Genomic DNA, 19,562 nt, shown 5'->3' on the forward strand with positions numbered 1-19,562 from the left:
AAGAAAAAAAACCATACTTTTCTTAGAACTTTACATTTGTGTATAGTAGGCAAAGTTGTAGAATTTCAAATAAAATAAAATTCTAAGTACAAGGATGGAGTTGAAATATTAAGAGGAAAAAAGATGAAGTTGTCATTTTACAACAGTTAAGTTGTAATGTTACAAGAAAAGTCAGAATTTTACAAAAAATGTTTTGGACAAACAGTACTGTGCGTAAAGTATAGCATTCGGATGATGTAAAATAATAAAGCAATAATATTACAACGGTGAGAATATAATAATAGGAGAAAGAAGTTGTAATTTTACATCTCTACTTGTTTGATATGACGCCTTTATCAAAAAACAAAACAAATATTACAACTTTAGCTTTTAACTTGATAACTTTGTGGCTTTTTCATCTTAACACGACATATTCTTAATTCTTCTAGTATTATGATGATGTTTTCCCTTCAAAATAGAAACCTAATTATGCGTAATAGTTAGGGTTGGCGATCGTGGGGAACCGCGGCTAATATTCTTATTCTCCCGGGATCGTTCAACTTTTAACGTTTTGGTTTGGTTTGGTTTAGTTTATTTGAACATGAAGGTTACAATGGAATACATCTCGTGAATCATTTTTTGACAGTTCCACATGTCCAAAAGGAGTAGGAAGAAGCAAAGCTTATTTAATCCTACCCCCCATCCATTCTACATCTAGTACAGTACATGTAGTTCACTTCCTGGATTCCATGTCATGTTTTCAGTGATAGTCAGGATAACACATAATAGATAACGGTGAGATAACCCTCCCCCCAAAAAAAGAGAGAACATTCATAATAATGATAATATGATGACAATACTAAATAAATAAATAAATAAATAAGAACAAAGCTTTTTTTTTTTTTAAACACAACAAAGAAAATTATAAAAAAAATAAATAAATAAATAGAAATAAATAAATAACAAATAAAATTTAATTAAATAAATAAAAAATAAAATAAAATAAAATAAAATAGAAAATAAAAAAATAAATAAATAAAATAAAATAACAAACCTGACAGAACAATCAGGACTCTTCTGCCTTGTATTTGGCAAACATCAACTGCTTGTATTGTTTTTTGAATTTGCTCATCTCTGTACATTGTTTGAGTTCTTTACTCAATCCGTTCCATAATTTAATTCCACACACGGAAATGCTATGGGTTTTCAGCGTTGTTCTCGCATATAAATGTTTTAGGTTTAATTTTCCTCTAAGATCATATTTCTCCTCTCTGATTGAGAAATACTTGATTAGATTTTTGGGTAACGAGTTATTATTAACTTTATACATTATTCTAGCGGTTTGAAAGTGTACTAAATCTGCGAATTTTAATATCTGTGATTTTAAAAATAAAGGGTTTGTATGTTCTCTATACTTGGCATTATGAATTATCCTCACAGATCTTTTTTGCAGTACAGTGAGTGAGTGAAGATTACTTTTGTAGTTATTTCCCCATATCTCCACACAATACGTTAGATATGGTAATACTAAGGAACAGTACAGAGTGTGGAGTGATTTTTGATCAAGAAGATATTTTGCTTTATTCAATATAGAGATATTTCTCGCCACCTTTTGTTGTATATATTTAATATGAGATTTCCAACTCATTTTTTCATCTATTATAACCCCAAGGAATTTATATTCTTCCACTTTTTCAATATCCGTTCCATTAATTTGTATTTGGTCGTACGTGTCCTTTCTACTATTACCAGTTTCAATGCCCAGTCCGCCGGCCAGGAGAAATAGCCAACGAAGAAGAATCGTGTAAAATGTTTGGCCTAACTTCATAAAAAAAAAAAAAGAGCGGTCGGCTGAATGCAACATTTGCAACACGATGCTTTCATGCAAAGGAGGGTGCGCGACCTCCAGATTCAAGGTGTAGAAATAAGAATGTATGTCTTTGATGTGCTACATCGGACTTCCTCGACGCAGTCAGAATCAGGGAAGTCAAACAATACCTGACGTCTCTCGCATGCCAATGTTACTTAGGGTTCCATGATGCCCACTGATGTCGTGGCAGTTCAGTGTTAATGAACGACGGGAGTTCTTTCATGTACAGCAGGGGTCTCAAACTCGCGGCCCGCCGGCCATTTGTGGCCCACCGGGTCATATTTTGCGGCCCGCAACTAGACATGGAGTAGTGTAAATGCCATAAAAAAATAGTTATTTTTGATATGATTCTACTTTATAACATTGATCTACTTGAGAGACATGAGATGTTGAGTTTTCTGAATGAGTTTAAAATAGCTTTACTGTTTTTCAGACACCGAAAGTAAAATCCTGTTTGTCTTATGTTGCTAAAACATCCTCATTCTTTTTGTACCATTGCTGCTTATAGTCTGGTTAAAATATGCTGCAAAAATTCCACCCCTTTTGTATCGCTTCTCTTCATTAGGGTCACGAGTAAGCTGGAGCCCACCCCAGCTGAATGCAGCAAAATACAAAGTATGAAATGTATTTATTTTTTTGTTTCATCCTATCACTGTATCGAGATATTATCATTATCGGGAGCCGTGCATCGCGTGTCATACCGTATTGTGGGGTACCCTGAGATTCCCAGCCCTATTCCCAATACTTCATGCGGCCCAGCCACAACCAGACCCCATCTCCAGCGGCCCCCAGGTAAATTGAGTTTGAGACCCCTGATGTACAGTCCATGCATATATTCATGCATGTCAGTGCGTCTCTTTTAGCAAAAATCACGAGACATTCTCAACCCACACAACACACTTCCGGACTTAAAAATAAGAGTGATGTGCACTCCATCCTACATCCGTGTGCGCTCTACGATGTGTAGTAACATTCAGTAAAGTGAAGTAAGTAGGAGTTTTCTAGAAAAGGACAATGCAGTAGCAACGAAGCGGAAAGGCTTTCCCTCCCTTTGGTCGACCATGACCAAACTTTTTGTATGTTCTTCCAATGGGCCGTATCCCATTCACCTTAGCAGACACTTTCCACTCGTCCTCACCCAGATGGATCAGACTACCTCAAAAAAAAACCTTCCAAGGGAATCATTTCTTTCCTTGGAAAGCATGTTCCCCCAGCCCATGCTTGGCGACGTTGCAGCCTTGTGCCAAATGCTTGTCAGTCCTGGATGCCTCAACCTGGTTAATACGGCAGCACAAACCACTCGGCTTTGTGTTTTTATGGACAAGCGTCACTGCAAGTGTATTTCAAGTAGGCCGGCTAATGAGCGCTTTAAACATCTCCATATGGACGTTTCCTAACGTCTAGACGGAGGGGCAGTAGTGGTCGTGAGCAGCGGTGTGCTGACTGCGTCGTACTCGGCACATATAATTCTTCCCCACAAGCAGCAGAATTAAAAGGAGGGCCAACAGCCTTGGTTGTGGTCGGGGACCCATAATGGATTAATATTATTTACTACACGCCTCGCGACAGCAGCCAAATTCCACGGCAACTTTGAGGCCTTCAAGCCGCTCAACTAATTCATCACACTTTCTCCTTTTTGAAAAACAATTGATCTTCTCAAAAAGTCCCATAAAGGCTGGCACCTTAATGCTTTCGTCTATATTACTTAACCACGCGGGAGTGGCTATAAACTTTGTGAGCTCATTCATTTTCGTAATGAACCAGCACAAAAATACTCATTCACTGGAAAATACCTCTTAAACTGTAGTGTGAAAGGAAATGAAACATTTTGACTAATTTATCACCCGACATTATACAGTGGAAGCTCCAAAGTCAAACACCATCCGTTCTGCGACTTCAACATCCTAATTGGTCAGCGTTCCAACTGGTAAATGGAACTGTCACATGTTCAGTCACGCGTAAAGTTACTTTTTAACAATCTTACCTGTCATGGAAGTGCTAAACCATAAAACGAAGAATGACAAAGGCATAATGCGAGTTGTCACACAAGTGTAAAAAGAAGTTAAGCACTGTTTCCATAGGAAATAATGAGAATAGACACCTGTTCTTGCTTCAAACTGTCACCAACATGAAACCTTGAAGGTTGAATGTGGCCCATTATTTGTCAAGAAATATACATAGTGAAGCAATTTTTTTTTTTTTTTGCCTAAATTAAGCATTTTAAAACATAAAGATGGCTAAATGAACTAAAATACAAATATAAGGCATGCTGAAGATGCATTCAAAGATGCTGTGAATGATATGTAGTATTCTAAACTGCTCACTAGATGTCAGTAATGTGACTGACACACAAACACCAGACTTGAATCATCAGACAAACCAGACAGGCTTTTATTGCAGGTGTGAATTATCTCACAACAGGCACAATAATTCCTAATAAAAACACGGGCTACTGTTGTGGCCGTAACCTGCGCCAAGGTAAAACTCCCTTAGGGAACCCATTTATAGCAACACACCTGAGCACAACCCTTATTTGTGTCTTTAATGGCCTATTTTCTCTTATTATGTCTACTCTATTGGGTAAAACAAAAAAACAAATGTAATGGTGACTACAGGGGTGTTATTTTATGTCTAGGGGGTTGGTTAAAACCCGTATTCAGAAGGTCGTGAACAGGTTTTCTTTGCTCTAACTACAAACACATTTGATTCATAAATCCTTAAATCCTACTTCGCGGAAATGTGTTTATCACGGTTGGGTCTGGAACGAATTAACCGCAATAAACAAGGGATTACTGTACCATATAAAGTAAAAAGAGGTTAAGCATTGTTTCCATCAGAAATAATGACAATAAAAACCTCTTCCAACCTCCCAATTGTTGCCACCATGAAACCTTTAAGTGAAGTACTTTTGAACTTATTTAGATACCACGCCACAAAAGTGTAAAAAATGTTAACCACTGTTGAAAGTTAAATGTAAAAGACAGAAGACTAATAATGACGTCGTAGTGAGACAGGAAGCCTCACGCGTTTCTGTATAAAGAAGTTCTCCACTCTTCAGGTAGAACAAGATCAGTTTTTTCTCCTTAGGAAATCATGGAAGCAACATTGTTGTCATACATGTGTAAAAAGACAAGTGTCCAACCTCCATTACAGTTAAACATGACAGCGATAAAAGACACTTTTATGCTTTTAAACTTGAAAGATGGCATTTTCACTTTGCAACATTCTTAGCCATCACACAGGTGTAAAAATAAGCTAACCACTGTTGGTAAAAACGGTAACGCTCAGTCTTAACTTTTCATGTTTTTGTTATACGAGTGTAAAAAGAAGTTAACCGCGGTTGGTTGACCTCCTAACAACTATTCCCATAGTAAAATAATACATGGTATATAATAAAATAGTAAATAATGGAAGGATAAATAATGACTTCCAGGATGAAACCATCAATAATAATGATTCATCTCTCGCTTACAGTTAGTCCAGAACTCTGCAGCACGGCTTTTAACAGCAACCAAAAAGAGGGAGCATATTACCCCAATTTTAGCTTCCCTGCACTGGTTGCCTGTGCGTTTTAGAATTGATTTTAAGATTTTATTGTTTGTTTTTATGGCTTTGAATGGGCTGGCCCCTCAGTACATCTCGGACCTCATCCAAATTTACACTCCAGCGCGCACTTTGAGGTCCGAAGGCCAGCTCCAACTGGTGGTGCCTAAGACCAGACTTAAGACCAGGGGAGACCGGGCCTTTTCTGTTGTCGGCCCAAAGCTGTGGAACACTCTCCCCCCTCATGTAAAAACTGCCCCCACAATTGAAAGCTTTAAGTCTCGTCTTAAAACCCACTTTTATTCTGTGGCTTTTAACTCGGCGTGAGTCGTGTGGTCCTCTGTGTCTTTTATTATTTTTTAAGTTTTTATTGGTTCTATTTATTTTAGTTTTTTAAATTAAATTTACTTATTTATTTTTTTACCTACTTCTTGGACTTTTGGCTTTTATTGTTTCGATTTCTTGTTTTAAATATTTTATTGTAGTACGTTTCTTTGTTTCTATTTGATCTTTTAGTTTTTATTGTCGTAATTTTTTACTTATTATTTACATTTACATTCCTTTATTTACTTATTATTTATGGTTTTGCTAGTCTGTGCAGCACTTTGAAAACAGTGTTTTAAAATGTGCTATATAAATAAAGTGGATTGGATTGGATTGGATTCATGTTTGTATCATTCTTAGCTGTCGTACAAGTGTAAAAAGAAGTTAACCACAGTTAAACAAAAAACAACAAAGAAAAAGCGAAACAAACCTAGAATAAATTCGGACACACTTGAGATTCCAAAGTATTTGGTTGCATCTCTTGCCTCTGCGGCTCGAGTGCCGCTCAAATAACAACAGTGGCATCCTGCCCCCTCTGTTGCCGTCTATTGCTCCGCAGCTGGAAGCTATGACGAATGAATGAATGATGGAGCACGTGGACAAGGGGAAGATCAAGTGGCTGGCCGGGGGGAGTTACAGGGTGCAGGGATGAAATACAGAAGAAAAAAAACAAAAAAACCCAACACGAAAATGTAATATATCATGACGTGGTGATCTGAACACTCATGGGAGACATCAGTCAAGTCTAGAAATCAGAGATTGCTTGACTACACCCTGGATGCGTGTTGTTCACTCCTCCCTCAGTGCACGAAGCAGCAAACCGTCAAGTTACTGCTTCAATCCTTTTATATGCTTATAATACCTTGTGTTGGACAAAATCGTGCCTTGATGCTGGAATTTAGACCGTTGAAACGTGCTTTTAGTAAGCCCTGCTGGGGACATGCCGCTTTGTGTGTCTGTAGCTTTAATGCTAATGAGTTGTGTTTGTCCACGCCTGTCTCTGACAGCATGTGTGCACTTTATCCACTTTTTACATATACACGGTAACTCTGCAAAGTTTTGGAGATATGTGGTTTTTATTCGGCAAAGATGGAATGCAAATTGAAAAGCATTTAGATTTTTTTCACAATCGTTTTTGATTGTTTTCCGAGCCGAATAACCAAGCGAAAAACTGAAACTTATCGAGATACCCGGTTTTCATTAGACAGTAGCGAACAGCACATTGCATGCACTGGAAATCACTAGTCCCTCATTTGGTTTTACCGGTACATTCATTTTGCTTGTTGTCAGAACAAAGCAAAGAAAACAGTGATGAAAAGTGTTACCAAGCCATAAACTAATCTGTAGTTTTGCTGTCACCCGTTCAACATATACGCAACACGGATAATTACAGCAATTCAAAGCATTTATATCCAAATTTGTTCATTTGATTTAATTTTTTCAGTGGTCTTTGTTGGAAACACAAAAGGACACAGCGGCGGAATGCATTATAAAGCATAACAACTCACTCGTTTCTCTTCTTTCGCCTGTCCAGCGTGTATACTATATAAATACTCGTGTTACATCTAAACTGGCTGCCCTTTCATGCTAAGCGCATAAAAAAATGACAGCTGTCGAAAGCATTAGAAAAGATTAAATCCGATTTATGCGAATGTATACATTTTCTGTAATCTTTGGCCATTTGATTAAAAGTAACAAACAACACCTCCGTGGTGCTCGGGGAGTGCGCTAAGTGGTTTCTTTTGAGCAAAAAAATTCTAAAATAAAGGAAAAAATGGTCCTGCGTGACAGTTTTCACTGAATGGCTAAAATTTTGAGCCCGCTATGAGTTTGTAGGTGGGATTATATTCTTAAGAGCTTTAATGGGTTATTCTCAAACGGTATTATATTTAGAAAGAGGAGCCCTTGCAAGGTCTTGGTAGCCGTCATGGAATTCTGTACAAAAATATTCAATATTCACCACCGCTCTTCTTTAACATTGTTGACATTTGGGAGTAAATCTTGCAAGATCATCCACAATTTACAAAAAAAAAAAGGAGGGAAAAGCATTTAGGTTTGCGCTTTTAAAACAGTCACAGATTAAGCTCAGTGTATTAATGGATTATGGGAGCGTGTTTTTTTTCCCTATTTATCTGCTGCTGCTCCACAGTGGCTCGGTGGGATGACGCAGTGGGATTATTGGGACCGTGCCGCCGCAAGCACTTTTCTCTAAACACAAAGTGAGAGCAATGACCACATCGCTGGTCTTAACCACAGTGGCTTTTCTAGAAGCAGCATGGCTGCTTTCTTGGGTTTGTGGCCCTGACTCCATGACCGTGAACACTTGTAGGTCTTTAGGTTAAAACGGTTGCCCTTCCCTGGACTGTCAACTTCTTAAAATAACCACGGATCATCTTGTGTAATGACAAGAGATGCTGTAACACCGTTTTAGTGGTCAAGCCCCCCCAAGGGTGGTTGCAAGGCTAAACCATCTCTTTGCATCACAATGATCACTTAACAGGAGGTACACTTGCACAAGCTAATGAGATCTAATACAAGAAAATCTGCTCAGTATGCTTCTCTTTTTCAAGGTCAGGTACCTTCTAAATATGTCAATATGTCACAACCCCCCTTGCCGCCCAGGACAACCCACCATCCACCCACCCGAGCTGAAGACACAAAGGGAAATATGTGGGCCAAAGTCACAACAACGCAAGAAAGGAAGAAGGCAAATATTTGACTGTTTGTTCCCTCTTGCCTTTATGGTAGGTGGCAACACACATTTGCAAACAAACAGCAGCAAGGCACATTCCACACGACGGTCTCCCTGGAAAAACAGTCCGCGTGAAGTCTACATGGGAAGACACTTCCTAGAAAGACGATGGAAAGACACTATATGTAAAGTCAGTGGAAAGACACCAAAGTCATTTAACTGTAAATTACATTTGCAGCGCTCCCAGTGGGTTGTGGTCAAAACGCTTTGGAGGACAAGCTAGCATACATGTAACACAGATATATATCCTCAAACCTTTATAATCAATTGACAAATGGCCAACGGCTTATGGACAATTAGTTGCTAAGTCGTTTTGCCTGATGGTGGTCATGATTTTCAACCAATGTTGCTCACATTTGACAGACGTGTCTTTGAAGATACACTACATGAAAGCCTATTGCATTATAGTCTAAAACTTGGTATCGCATTGCTGTATTATTGTCATTAATCTACCGGTCATATTGCATGAGATATATGGGGATTGCTATGATAAACTGTGATATATTAATCAGCTGTTGATCTCCAACTATAGTTGACTATATTAACCACACAGTCTTCAATCTATTTCTTTTTCACTGTTTACAAAACAAACAAATACATGTCACTTTCGCTCTCCTGATTAAAATTCTACAAGTTATACCGTGGGACCACTTAGTTGAACACCCACCCAAGGTTGTACAATACAAAGTTAGACCAAAAATTCTGCGTTAAGCGTTGCATTTTGCACTGCGAAAGGACCTACTTTGTGTATATTGTCCTCTTTCTGTGTTTTTTGCAGCACGTATTCCAAAAGAAGGACTGACCCCAACAAGGGTTGTTAAGACAAGAAGACGAGTACACATACCAGGCTTAAGTAAGCAAGTACCACAAAGCCAGTGGTAAGATACATGTCATCACGTGTGATGAAAGTTTGAATGCTTTTACGTTCAGAAATATGACTTATTTATTTACGATGGCGACAGCTTGACTGCAGAACGGATTACTTCCAGTTCTATTAGAGCTAATCAATGAATCGATCATTAATCCATTATCCAATTGGTCTGTTTTGGCAATCTTTTTTTTAATAAAAAATGTAAATAACCTCTGATTTCAGCCTCTCAGCTGTACATATTTTTTCATTTGCTTAGTCATCCATGACACCAGAACTATTATTGTTGTTTTTAAACCAAAACAAGATATTCACACACATCAGGAAAACAGTGATCGACATTTTTGCCTCTTTTCTGATATGTGGCGGCCCAAACCACGAAGTGTTTGTGCTTGGTTCATATTGGTTTGGGCTTGATTGATCGACACAACAAGCTTCAGATTGATCGACTGAGAAAATAATCGTTAGTTGCAACCCAAATTTGTATTCTTTTGTATGTAAAAATGTTTTCACTTTATATTGTTAATATAGCACTGTTAAAAAAAAACAACAGCGGTGGACTAAGACTTATGCACATTGTCTGTTCTTTGCAAAAGTTTCTAAAATCCAATTGGAACACTTGCAATATGTTAAAAAGAGGGAAAATGTGAGGATTCATGGCAGACAATTTGAATTATTATTTTTTGTTTCACTGAAGGGAGTTCAGGTTGTAACCACTAGGGGGATGCAGCACACACGCCTACAGAGTAAACATCACCATATCTCAGCATGCAGTGGACAGTGAGTTACCTGCTTGCGTGTGTGCGCGCGTGCTTGCGTGTGCGTGTGTGTGACTTCCCACCTTGAGGAGGGGAAGGGGGTAATAAAACCACACACACACTCGCGCGAACACACACGCACGCACGCACGCACGCACACATACACGGACCCGGAACATTTGAAACATGAGTTGTTCTTTCACAATGCACACACACACATACACACGCATACACACACACACGTACACTTGGGAAGCTTGGCGAGCAAGGAGCGACTAGTGCGCACAAGTGTGTCCGCCTTAGGCGCGCATGAGGACGGCGATGCTGCAGCTTTGTGCCCCCTCTGCCTCTCTCTGCAACTTTTTTTCTGCAACACATCCCTAGAGGAAGTTTGGATTTTTTCCCCCCCTATTGGAACTTCTTTTAATAAATATGAGAGGTCGGTTTGCTGTCACTTTTCCACGCCTTTTAATTGCTGAAATGTCTTATTCTGTTTTGAGGGTGGGATAAAAGAGGAGCGGGAAGGAGAAAGAAGGTGTGACAACTGTGGATCTCTGCAAGTAACTCCTACTACCGTCCAAAAGGGGGGAGGATGAGGGGGGCATCGGCCAGTACCCCCCTCTCCTTGATTGATTAGTTATTAGTCATCTCTTTGGCTAAATGGGACCCATTGAAAAGGCACCGTGGAACACATATATGAATCAAATATTCCCGTGTCCCTTCAATGTCTCCACAGTAGTTTTGCTTAAGAAGCGAGGGGGTCGTGGCTTAGCAATATAAAGAGAAGGAAGGTTTATTTAGACACTTTCCACCACAAAAAAGAAGAAGAGGAAAAGAAGAGAAAGTGTGGACTATATATTTTTTCATTTTTATGTCACATTTGAGTGGCATTTTTCCCATTCTCAAAAAATGAAACTTTGGGCATCACCCTGGCTGTCCTGCCTGGTGATTCTTATCCTCTGCTTTGCATCAGAGTGCGGGACAGTCCGGAGGAAAGGCAGATCCAAGAGGGACTTGGTGCGCTTGAGGGAAGCGAGAACCACCATCCCGGGGGCTTGCGCGACGCGTCTGCCCCGGGGCAAGCGCTCCCTGGCCGGCATGGAGCGCCGGGGGCTCCGGCAGCGTCGGCGCTCCTCGCAGCCGGAGGTGAGCTCCGCTGAGCGGGGGAAGGCTGTTTATTTCACCGGCAGGGGCGATCAGCTCCGGCTGAAGCCTGGCGTGGAGATCCCCAGAGGAAACTTCACACTTCAGATGTGGATCAAGCCGGAGGGGGGTCAGCGATCGCCTACTGTTATCGCAGGTATCCATTTGAAATAATTTTACCCATGCATTTTGCAGTTTCTGTGACTTAATCCACTCTGCACAATGATGTCATGCATGCATTGTGTTTTTAACTTCATTCTACAACAGAGCAGTGCACTTTGATTTCCTTGCATCATCCGGCCAGGATGGAGCAGATTTAGTGCGTCAGCTGGTGCGTTCAAATGTATTTCTCCAAAAGCCCCACTTGGCTATTTTAAAACTATGATGTAATGGCCAAAAGTTTGCCGGAGCGAGCACGTCAGAAGTGGAGGCGCTCAAACCTCGCCGCTTGAATCGTGTGCATGCATAGGCCTATAGCACATTTTACACATTTATTTCTGCAGGATTTAGGAGCAAGGTGCGCACTTTTACGCACAAGTGTTTCTTCCTCCCTCCGCAAGACTTGGAATGGTGTTAATTAAATCAAGTGTATAATAGAAACAGATGATGCATAGAGGTAAGGAGGCGTGGTTTAGGGGGCTTGAGTGGGTAGTCCACTGGGGTCTGCGGCCATGCGTAAAAGCAGCACCGAGAGAGAGAGAGAGAGAAAGAGAGAGAGAGGTGTTAAACCAATTTACGGTACACGACAACATGCATTGCCTCTTCTCACCGACAGGGAGCGTTGCACACACGTTACCTGCCGGTGTTGTTGTGCAGATGGCTGCTTGCCTTTGAACCGAATTGAACTGGAATGAACCCGCTCCCTCTCCTCAAAGCATACATACTGGAGGGCTCTAACTCAACCATATGAGCAAATTTACTTGCTGCTTTTTATTCCCATCTATCTGTCTGCCTTCACACATTTGCCTAAATAATCACTGTGGTGTGTGTTGTGTTTGCCGAGCACACTTTATAGAGCAGCCAGTTGGCAGGGAGATGCTCTGCAAAGGCATAAAAAGGGGGGAAAGCATTGTAAGAGTGTGTTAATGACAATAACAAGTACAAACACCGCCTAGGAAGCATTGCAGGACACAACTTTTAAATGAATGATCATAAATTTACCACCAATATTGTTTTTTGTCATCTCTCACTATAGTGACCCCAAAGAGAGCAAATAAGATGCCCAAACATTCCCAATAAAGCTTAATCTTTTAAATCTAAAACACACACAAAAAATCCCATCCTCTTGTTTTGATCCACTGGCTTGTTTGCAGCAGCTGTTTTCTAGTCTGACTTGTTTTGACCATTGTAGTTTCTCTTTTCCTGTGTTTTTTTATTCCACCCATGCAGTCTTCTAAAGTTTCTTATTTTTGGCCTGTTTACTTATGTTGTTGGGTTTTTTTTGGTGCCTTTGGAAAGTTGGGGAAGCCGTGCGTGACGTTACAGACAGACAGAACAAACAAGTCACCTCAGCGCCCTTGAGCAATTCTTTGGACTCTGTGGGTAGAAGGATTGGGAATCACCTCTCATTCAGTCCAACTGGTCAAGGCAAACGACTGCCCGATATCGAGTCTTGTCTTCCTTGGAGAGAGTTTTTTCTTGCCTCTGTCACCAAAGAGCTTGATTTATAAAGACTCCACAAAGGCAGGGCTGCTTCAATTAGTATGGTGTGGAAAGGGATGAACTAGAATACACTTTCCCTTCCTTAGTTCCAAAATACTGCATCTTGTGACTTCTGACCTTACAAACGAGCTTATGTCTCACACTGTAGTGTATTGTATAGGTGTCCCATTGCTTATGTCCATATATGGTCGTACGAAACTCCAAAAACCAAGCCGCATTGACCGCATCAGTCACACCGAGACATGGTAACAAAGAACAATGAAGGAGAATAAGGGTCTATTGTATTTGCTTTAAATTGTTATCCGGAAGGAGACTGAGGGCAGCAAGAAAGTGGGGGACTGTGGTATTGCCATAAAGCCACCTTTGGGGTGAACAAGAAGAGAGATGGTCTCACTAACACGCTCACTGGGAAAAGATTTTTGCAAAACTGCAAAAGCGGGACAGTGAGTGTCTCCCGTATTTCCTATTGGTAAAGGGGATAGATTTTTAGATGAGTAGACTGACGGCAGCAACAAAATGAAGCCCTGCAGCAGAGTGGAGACTGTGGAACCTCCATAAAGGCACCTTTATAACCCCATCAAACACCTTTAGCATGAATTAGAAGGCCCTTTCTTAGGTCCAACATACTGCATCTGTTGAACTCTGACCTCAAAAATGAGATATAATATTGTAAAAAGTCTTCCCAGAAGAGTGCTGTTTTCACTTCCTGTAGGTACCCCATACATATGGCCAAAATGAGACTGCAAATACCCAGCTGCATGGAACACATCAGTCTCACCGAGACATGTAAACAAAACGGCAAAGGAGAATCTCCTGTATTTACTTGTATGTTAAGAAGACACATTTTATCCAAGAGGAGACTGAGGGCAGTTCAAAAAGCAGACATATAGGCACCTTTAGCCCTCATCAAACAGAGCCAGCCATGTCATCTCTGAGGTTCAACATGCTGTATCTGGTGAGCTAACTACACTTTTCAACTAACTGTAGGTGTAATGGCCAGGTGTCCCAATACTGCAGCATATGAAAGTACAAAAATCACACTACACTGAACAAAATTGTATGCAAGAGCAGAACGAGGGCAGCTACAACACATAGCACTGCAGAGTGTGGAGTGTCTAGAGCAGTGATCATCACTTGGTCTCGGCTGTGAACCTTCACATATACATATATATATGTGTGTATATACAGTATCTAAAGCTTCCTCATATATATATATGAGGAAGCTTTTTTAAAAAGTGATAAATATAAAGGCAAAGCTTTGTGTTGTTGGTGTAAACATTTCAGCTTTTTCTCAGTGTGCCTTTTGCTCTACTGGCAGGCTCCGGACTCTGGTCGTGCTTTGGGGATCAAGCTCTGGGCTGGGTGCGTGCCTGGTGAGCGGCGAGGTGTACGGGCATGTTCAGTCAAAATGCGTGCCTGTTGGTCACTCTGCGGGAGGGGAGGGCACTGATGTGATAATACACTTATTTTTTTGTATATTTTTGCGATCGTAGCGGAGGACTAGGATTTACGCAAATTTGCAGGAACACCTCATCCACAAAGCCGCTACAGTTAAAGAGCCAAACGTGATAGAATGGGTTTGATTAGCTTTAGTAATACACAGTTCAGATTTTCATCCAGCTGGCTGTTTTGACATTGATATCATGGCTGATGTATTGTCTGGTATCTTTTATCACTAACACAGACAGACATAAACATATATAAGCATTTCAACAGCAACGGTGCCTGCACTAAATATAAACATGTAATTAGGGAATTTACAACGATCGACCAAGTAAGTCCCAAAGATTCACTGGTCGATCGCGATCAACGGGTTGGCAACCCCTGGTTGCTAAGGCCGTAGACCAGAAATAGTGCTTGCTGGTTTTGCCAATGGAAAAGTGTCAATAGTCTGTAGAGCAGTGCAAAAGGGGCATTACTGTATCTTTAAAGCTATTCGGTTGCTGAGAGAGAGGTCATTTTTCTTCCTTGTTCAACATTGTCAGCAGGCATCAGTTAACAGTCAACAGACGTCAGAGTACGTCTTGTCCTCCTAAGCTTCCAGCAAGAAGTTTTCTGTGCTGCTGTGATACTTACATGTGGTCAGAATTGATCCCAGGTTTTACAATTCTTCCCTCTACTCACTGTCTCTGTCTCACATATCAGAACATCAAGTTCTGTGTCCAAATGTTACGCAAACTCTGTTGTGCCCAATCAGCCCCGTATACAGGTCCCGCACCAAAGGAAAAAGACAATAAATTGTAAAGAGGAGAATTCCATGCAGATGTTAGCTGATATTTGCTGAGATAGCAGCTCTAGCTTTGTGCTGTAGTTTATCCACTTGTGTGTTGATATTGGTATTTGTACGAGAAGGAAAACCCGTGAAGGTTGACGTCACTATTTGGCATTCTGTCAAATTTTTTGTTCGAAATTTGCTGTATGTACGCCAAAATGCATGGTGATATTGTTTTGGAGTCATAAAATTAATGCGATTGCGCCTCCTGCTAGTTATCAATGACACCCTCCATCTTACATATTAGGAAAGATTTGGAATAATAAAGCCAAAACCAATGATGCACCCTTTCTGTCACACACAGACACATGCGTGCAATGTACTGTACATGTCATATACAGTAATTAATGTGACTGCTTCTCCCACCAGTTATTAATAATAACCGCCACCTTGCATAATAGAAATAAACAGAAAGTCTTGAAATAATCCACAATGCTAAATTGTATTATATGCTCGCTCACTCAAGCACGGGCACACACACACACACATACATAAAAATAATACACTCGAAATAGACCACAACCATCAATGCCCACGTTATGCTCACCCATGCATGGACACGTGCACACACGCAAACCTATATGTCCTATGATTAACGCCGCTGCTCCTCCTGCCAGTTACTAATGATAACCATCATCTTGCTTCATAGAAATAAACTGAAAGACTCGAAAGAATCCAGAAAGCCCATATATGATCGTAGGATGATACACAGGTGCACTCTCACATACAAACCTATGTCATTGTTATGATCGCTCCCCCCGCCATTTGTTAACGATTACCACCACCTTGCATAATGGAAATAAAGAAAACAACTCAAAATATGCCACAGCATTGTAAGTGATGGCAAATGAAGCATGGACGGTAGAGCAGAGCAGTGTGAGTTCGCCCTTGTGTCACCTGAACCGTGATGCTATCAGATACTTGAAAGTAGCTATAAATAGACCGTGACACAAAATTGAATATATAATAATAATAAAGTCATTGTCAAGTCCATGTAACCATGTAAGCATAGCCAAGATGGTCAAACCGCTTGAATACCCAAAGGGAGGTCCGTTCAACTAAATGGAAAGCGTGAATGTTTGGAGTTCAAGTGTCACACTTATCGTTTGCGATCATTACCTCAAACTGAACCCTCTTATTAGTCCGACCACTGAGCGAACATGATCTCCGCCAACTACCTTTAATGGGATGTCCGTGTCACAATAAAAGCAAACTGAATCTATTGGCAGACTCCAAAAACCTGGCGTCCAAGAAGTCCTAGTAGTGGACCTATTCAGCGCTTGACAGCTTAGTTAAAAGTTTAAAGTCTCAATATGTGATGTCATGACATTTTTAGCATCATTTCGCTGAAATATCATTGGAAATTTCCATCATCATTACAGGGAAATGTGACGGTCACTTAAAAGTCCTTTAGTAGGGAGCAAACAGTTCTTTTATCAAGTCATTCTGACATTTTTCTTTGTAGTGTTTGTGCTAGTGCAGCTTTCAAACCTCTTTTGTTTCCTGAGGGTGTTTTTCTTGGAGGAAGACGAATGGACGGTGGCCTTTGGAACGCATGCAAATCCCTTAATGTATGTGGACACAAATGGATACATATTACATATATATTGCTCTTAAACCTATATATATTTGTATGCGGGCCAGGACAGTCCCAAGGCAGGTTCTGGAAAAGTATAGTGTGTTAGATTAATTGAGCATGGCAGAATTATGACAGCTGTTTACACTAGGAGCCCAGTGAGCATTTGAGCACACTTTTTAGCCTTGAGTGCACTAGCTGACAGATGGAGGGCTTTTTCCTTTCCCTGCATACGTCATCCACCGAAGACGCTGACCTTGACACTGAACCCAGCCGATGCTGTCCTTTTGAACATTAGTCCGTTGAATTAGCCAGTTAATTAATGCATCCTGGAGCACTCACGTCTTAACGAGAAGCAGATCAAAGTTAGCCAAGATGTCGTTGCAGCCACCTATTAGTATGCCACTTAACTTGCAATAATAATCTTTCACACAATAGTTTTGCGTACAATGTTTGTTAGAAAAGGAAAACAAAAATTGTTGGCAAACTTTTTCAACCATTTACACTTTTGTAAATTTCAATTGTAATCACTGCGATCTTAAATTTTGCTTAGAAAACTAACATTAGCCAATCATTTCTGAAGTTTTTGGACATTTAGAAAACAAATATACAATGTATTTTAACGCTTTATTCTTCACGACTAAAAAAAAAAAAATTATACAGTCATGGAAAAAAATGATTAGACCAACCTTGTTTCTTCAGTTTATTGATCCATTTTAATGCCTGGTACAACTAAAGGTACGTTTGTTTGGACAAATATAATCACAACAAATATAGCTCATAAGAGTTACATTTAAGAGCTGATATCTGGCAGCTTAGCCAAAACATTTTACTCTTATGAGTTATTTTTGTTGTCATTGTTGTATTTGTCCAAACAAAGGTACCTTTAGTTGTGTCAGGCATTTAAAGGAACAAGAAACTGAAGAAACAAGGGTGGTCTAATCATTTTGTCTGTGGCTGTAGCAGGTGTGATTCCGCAAGTTATCAGACGAACATCGCTCGGAAAGCTAACATTTGCTCATCATTTTCGAGCCAACAAGTCTGTGTGAACTAGCATTTTTGACTTTTCAGCAACAATATGTGGTAGTTGTTTTAAAAGAGCATGCTGTGACAATTATTTATGACATGAAATTAGGTAAGATAAACTTGATTTGAATAAACTACACTAGCGTTATCTACCAATAAGGAGGACTTAAAGAGAAGACATGAAATTCGCTATTCAACATAATTTAAATAAACTACACGCGCACTATATGACAATAATAAAGGAGAAAACCAGTGAAATATTTGCTTAAGTAGCTAGCAGACTAAAATAGCTCCGAAAGCTAGCATTAGCCAACCATTTTTAGCAAATTTGACTACCTATAAGACAGCTAATGTTAGAAAACGGTGGTAATAAATAATAAAGTTTCCTTTGATATCCATTGATATTTTTTGGGGGAGGGGAGCTACATGTGTAAAATCAGCCATGGACAATATGGGACATGTCAAGGTGCCTTTGAATCTTTCCAAATTAGCCCTAGCGTGCGTACACATGTCCCGCATCACCGGCCACAAACTTGCATTGACGTTGAAACCCTCGTGGAGCCAAACGTGTGCGCCGGCACATACGTACCTCAACAAACACTAAACAAACAAACAGTTAGCATTCAGAGATCCCCTAAGAAGTGAAAACACATTACCATGCTGGAGCTGACACACATGGTCCAAGTGAAACAGGAAAAAGGTGTTTTGGTGCCTCTACAAAAACAAGGCCTCAGCAGAAAAACCGGCCTTTTTTCTGGCTACTTAGCTGGCAAGGGACATTTACACTAACAACTTTAAATGCGCCCAGTGTTTCGCGAGAAGCCTATACAGAGAGATTTCCATGGAGTTTCCCTTAGACAAACATGCACTTCAACCCAATTTCCAGCAAGACACACCCTCAGATATATAGGAGAAAAATAAATCATATTTATGCATCAGCTCTCCCATCTGGACCTGCTGGAAATAACACTTACCAGAGTGTGGCGTGTTACATAGTTTAGATTTTTGAAATGTATAAGAATGAAATTAATATATATGGTGTAGCTACAGTATGTGGAAGTTGCTTGGCAAGCACGGTGCTCTCTGCTGCTTTGCATTCAAGATCCTACTTGATATTCCTAAATTAATAAAAAAAAATATGCTTTGCTGACTTTTGAAGCACTTGTATTTGGTATGTAGGCCCAAATAATTTTGTGACATGTTGACCAAGAATCTGCAAGCACTCCTTGCGTGACGGATAAGACAAGACCACAATATCTGACTAAATCCACCTCTCTATTTCGAGAAATCTGCATGGAATCTTTGCCGTGCTTCACGTTTGCCTGCCGAGACATATTTGTACCGCTCTTCATCCCTACCGGCTAACAGACTTACTGCCTTGTTTTGGTGCCAAATATTTCAAGTTTTTTGACTTGTCAATCCACAGCAGCTGCTGTTAGTTTTCCTCCAGTTTTTTTCAGCAAGGGGGGATTCACTTAACTTGTCTCGCATATCACAGCACAGGACCTTTGGTACCTCCCTCGGCTAGACGCAGCTTGTTTTTAACCAGGTACTATGAGGTACTTTTTCTGGTACCTCATCCAGGATTCCAAAAGGGTGATACCACAACCACAACGGGTCGCTCATTGGTCAAGAAGAGTGGTCACTGACATGGCAAGAAATGACAAAAATAAACACATATGCTAACAATTATAGCGATTATTCTCCACGGTATCCACTTTGCTGCAGCATCCCGTTTTCTTGCTGCCCTCTGTCTTATCTTGGATCAAATTAAAATACAGGAAATCCT

General features: G+C 40.2%; 1 protein-coding gene across 1 annotated transcript in view; it reads left to right on the plus strand.

Moving 5' to 3' along the window:
* The first annotated feature begins 10,026 nt into the window (after window positions 1-10,026).
* The window catches only part of pappaa (pregnancy-associated plasma protein A, pappalysin 1a), a 111,295-nt gene continuing 101,759 nt past the window's right edge, over window positions 10,027-19,562 (plus strand). Inside the window, exon 1 of the mRNA XM_054756995.1 lies at window positions 10,027-11,394. Within this exon, the coding sequence (XP_054612970.1) occupies window positions 11,004-11,394 (391 nt within the window). The 5' untranslated portion in view covers window positions 10,027-11,003. The remainder of the gene's footprint in view (window positions 11,395-19,562) is intronic.

The sequence above is a fragment of the Dunckerocampus dactyliophorus genome, chromosome 17 (genome assembly GCF_027744805.1).
Source record: "Dunckerocampus dactyliophorus isolate RoL2022-P2 chromosome 17, RoL_Ddac_1.1, whole genome shotgun sequence".
Lineage (NCBI taxonomy): Eukaryota > Metazoa > Chordata > Actinopteri > Syngnathiformes > Syngnathidae > Dunckerocampus > Dunckerocampus dactyliophorus.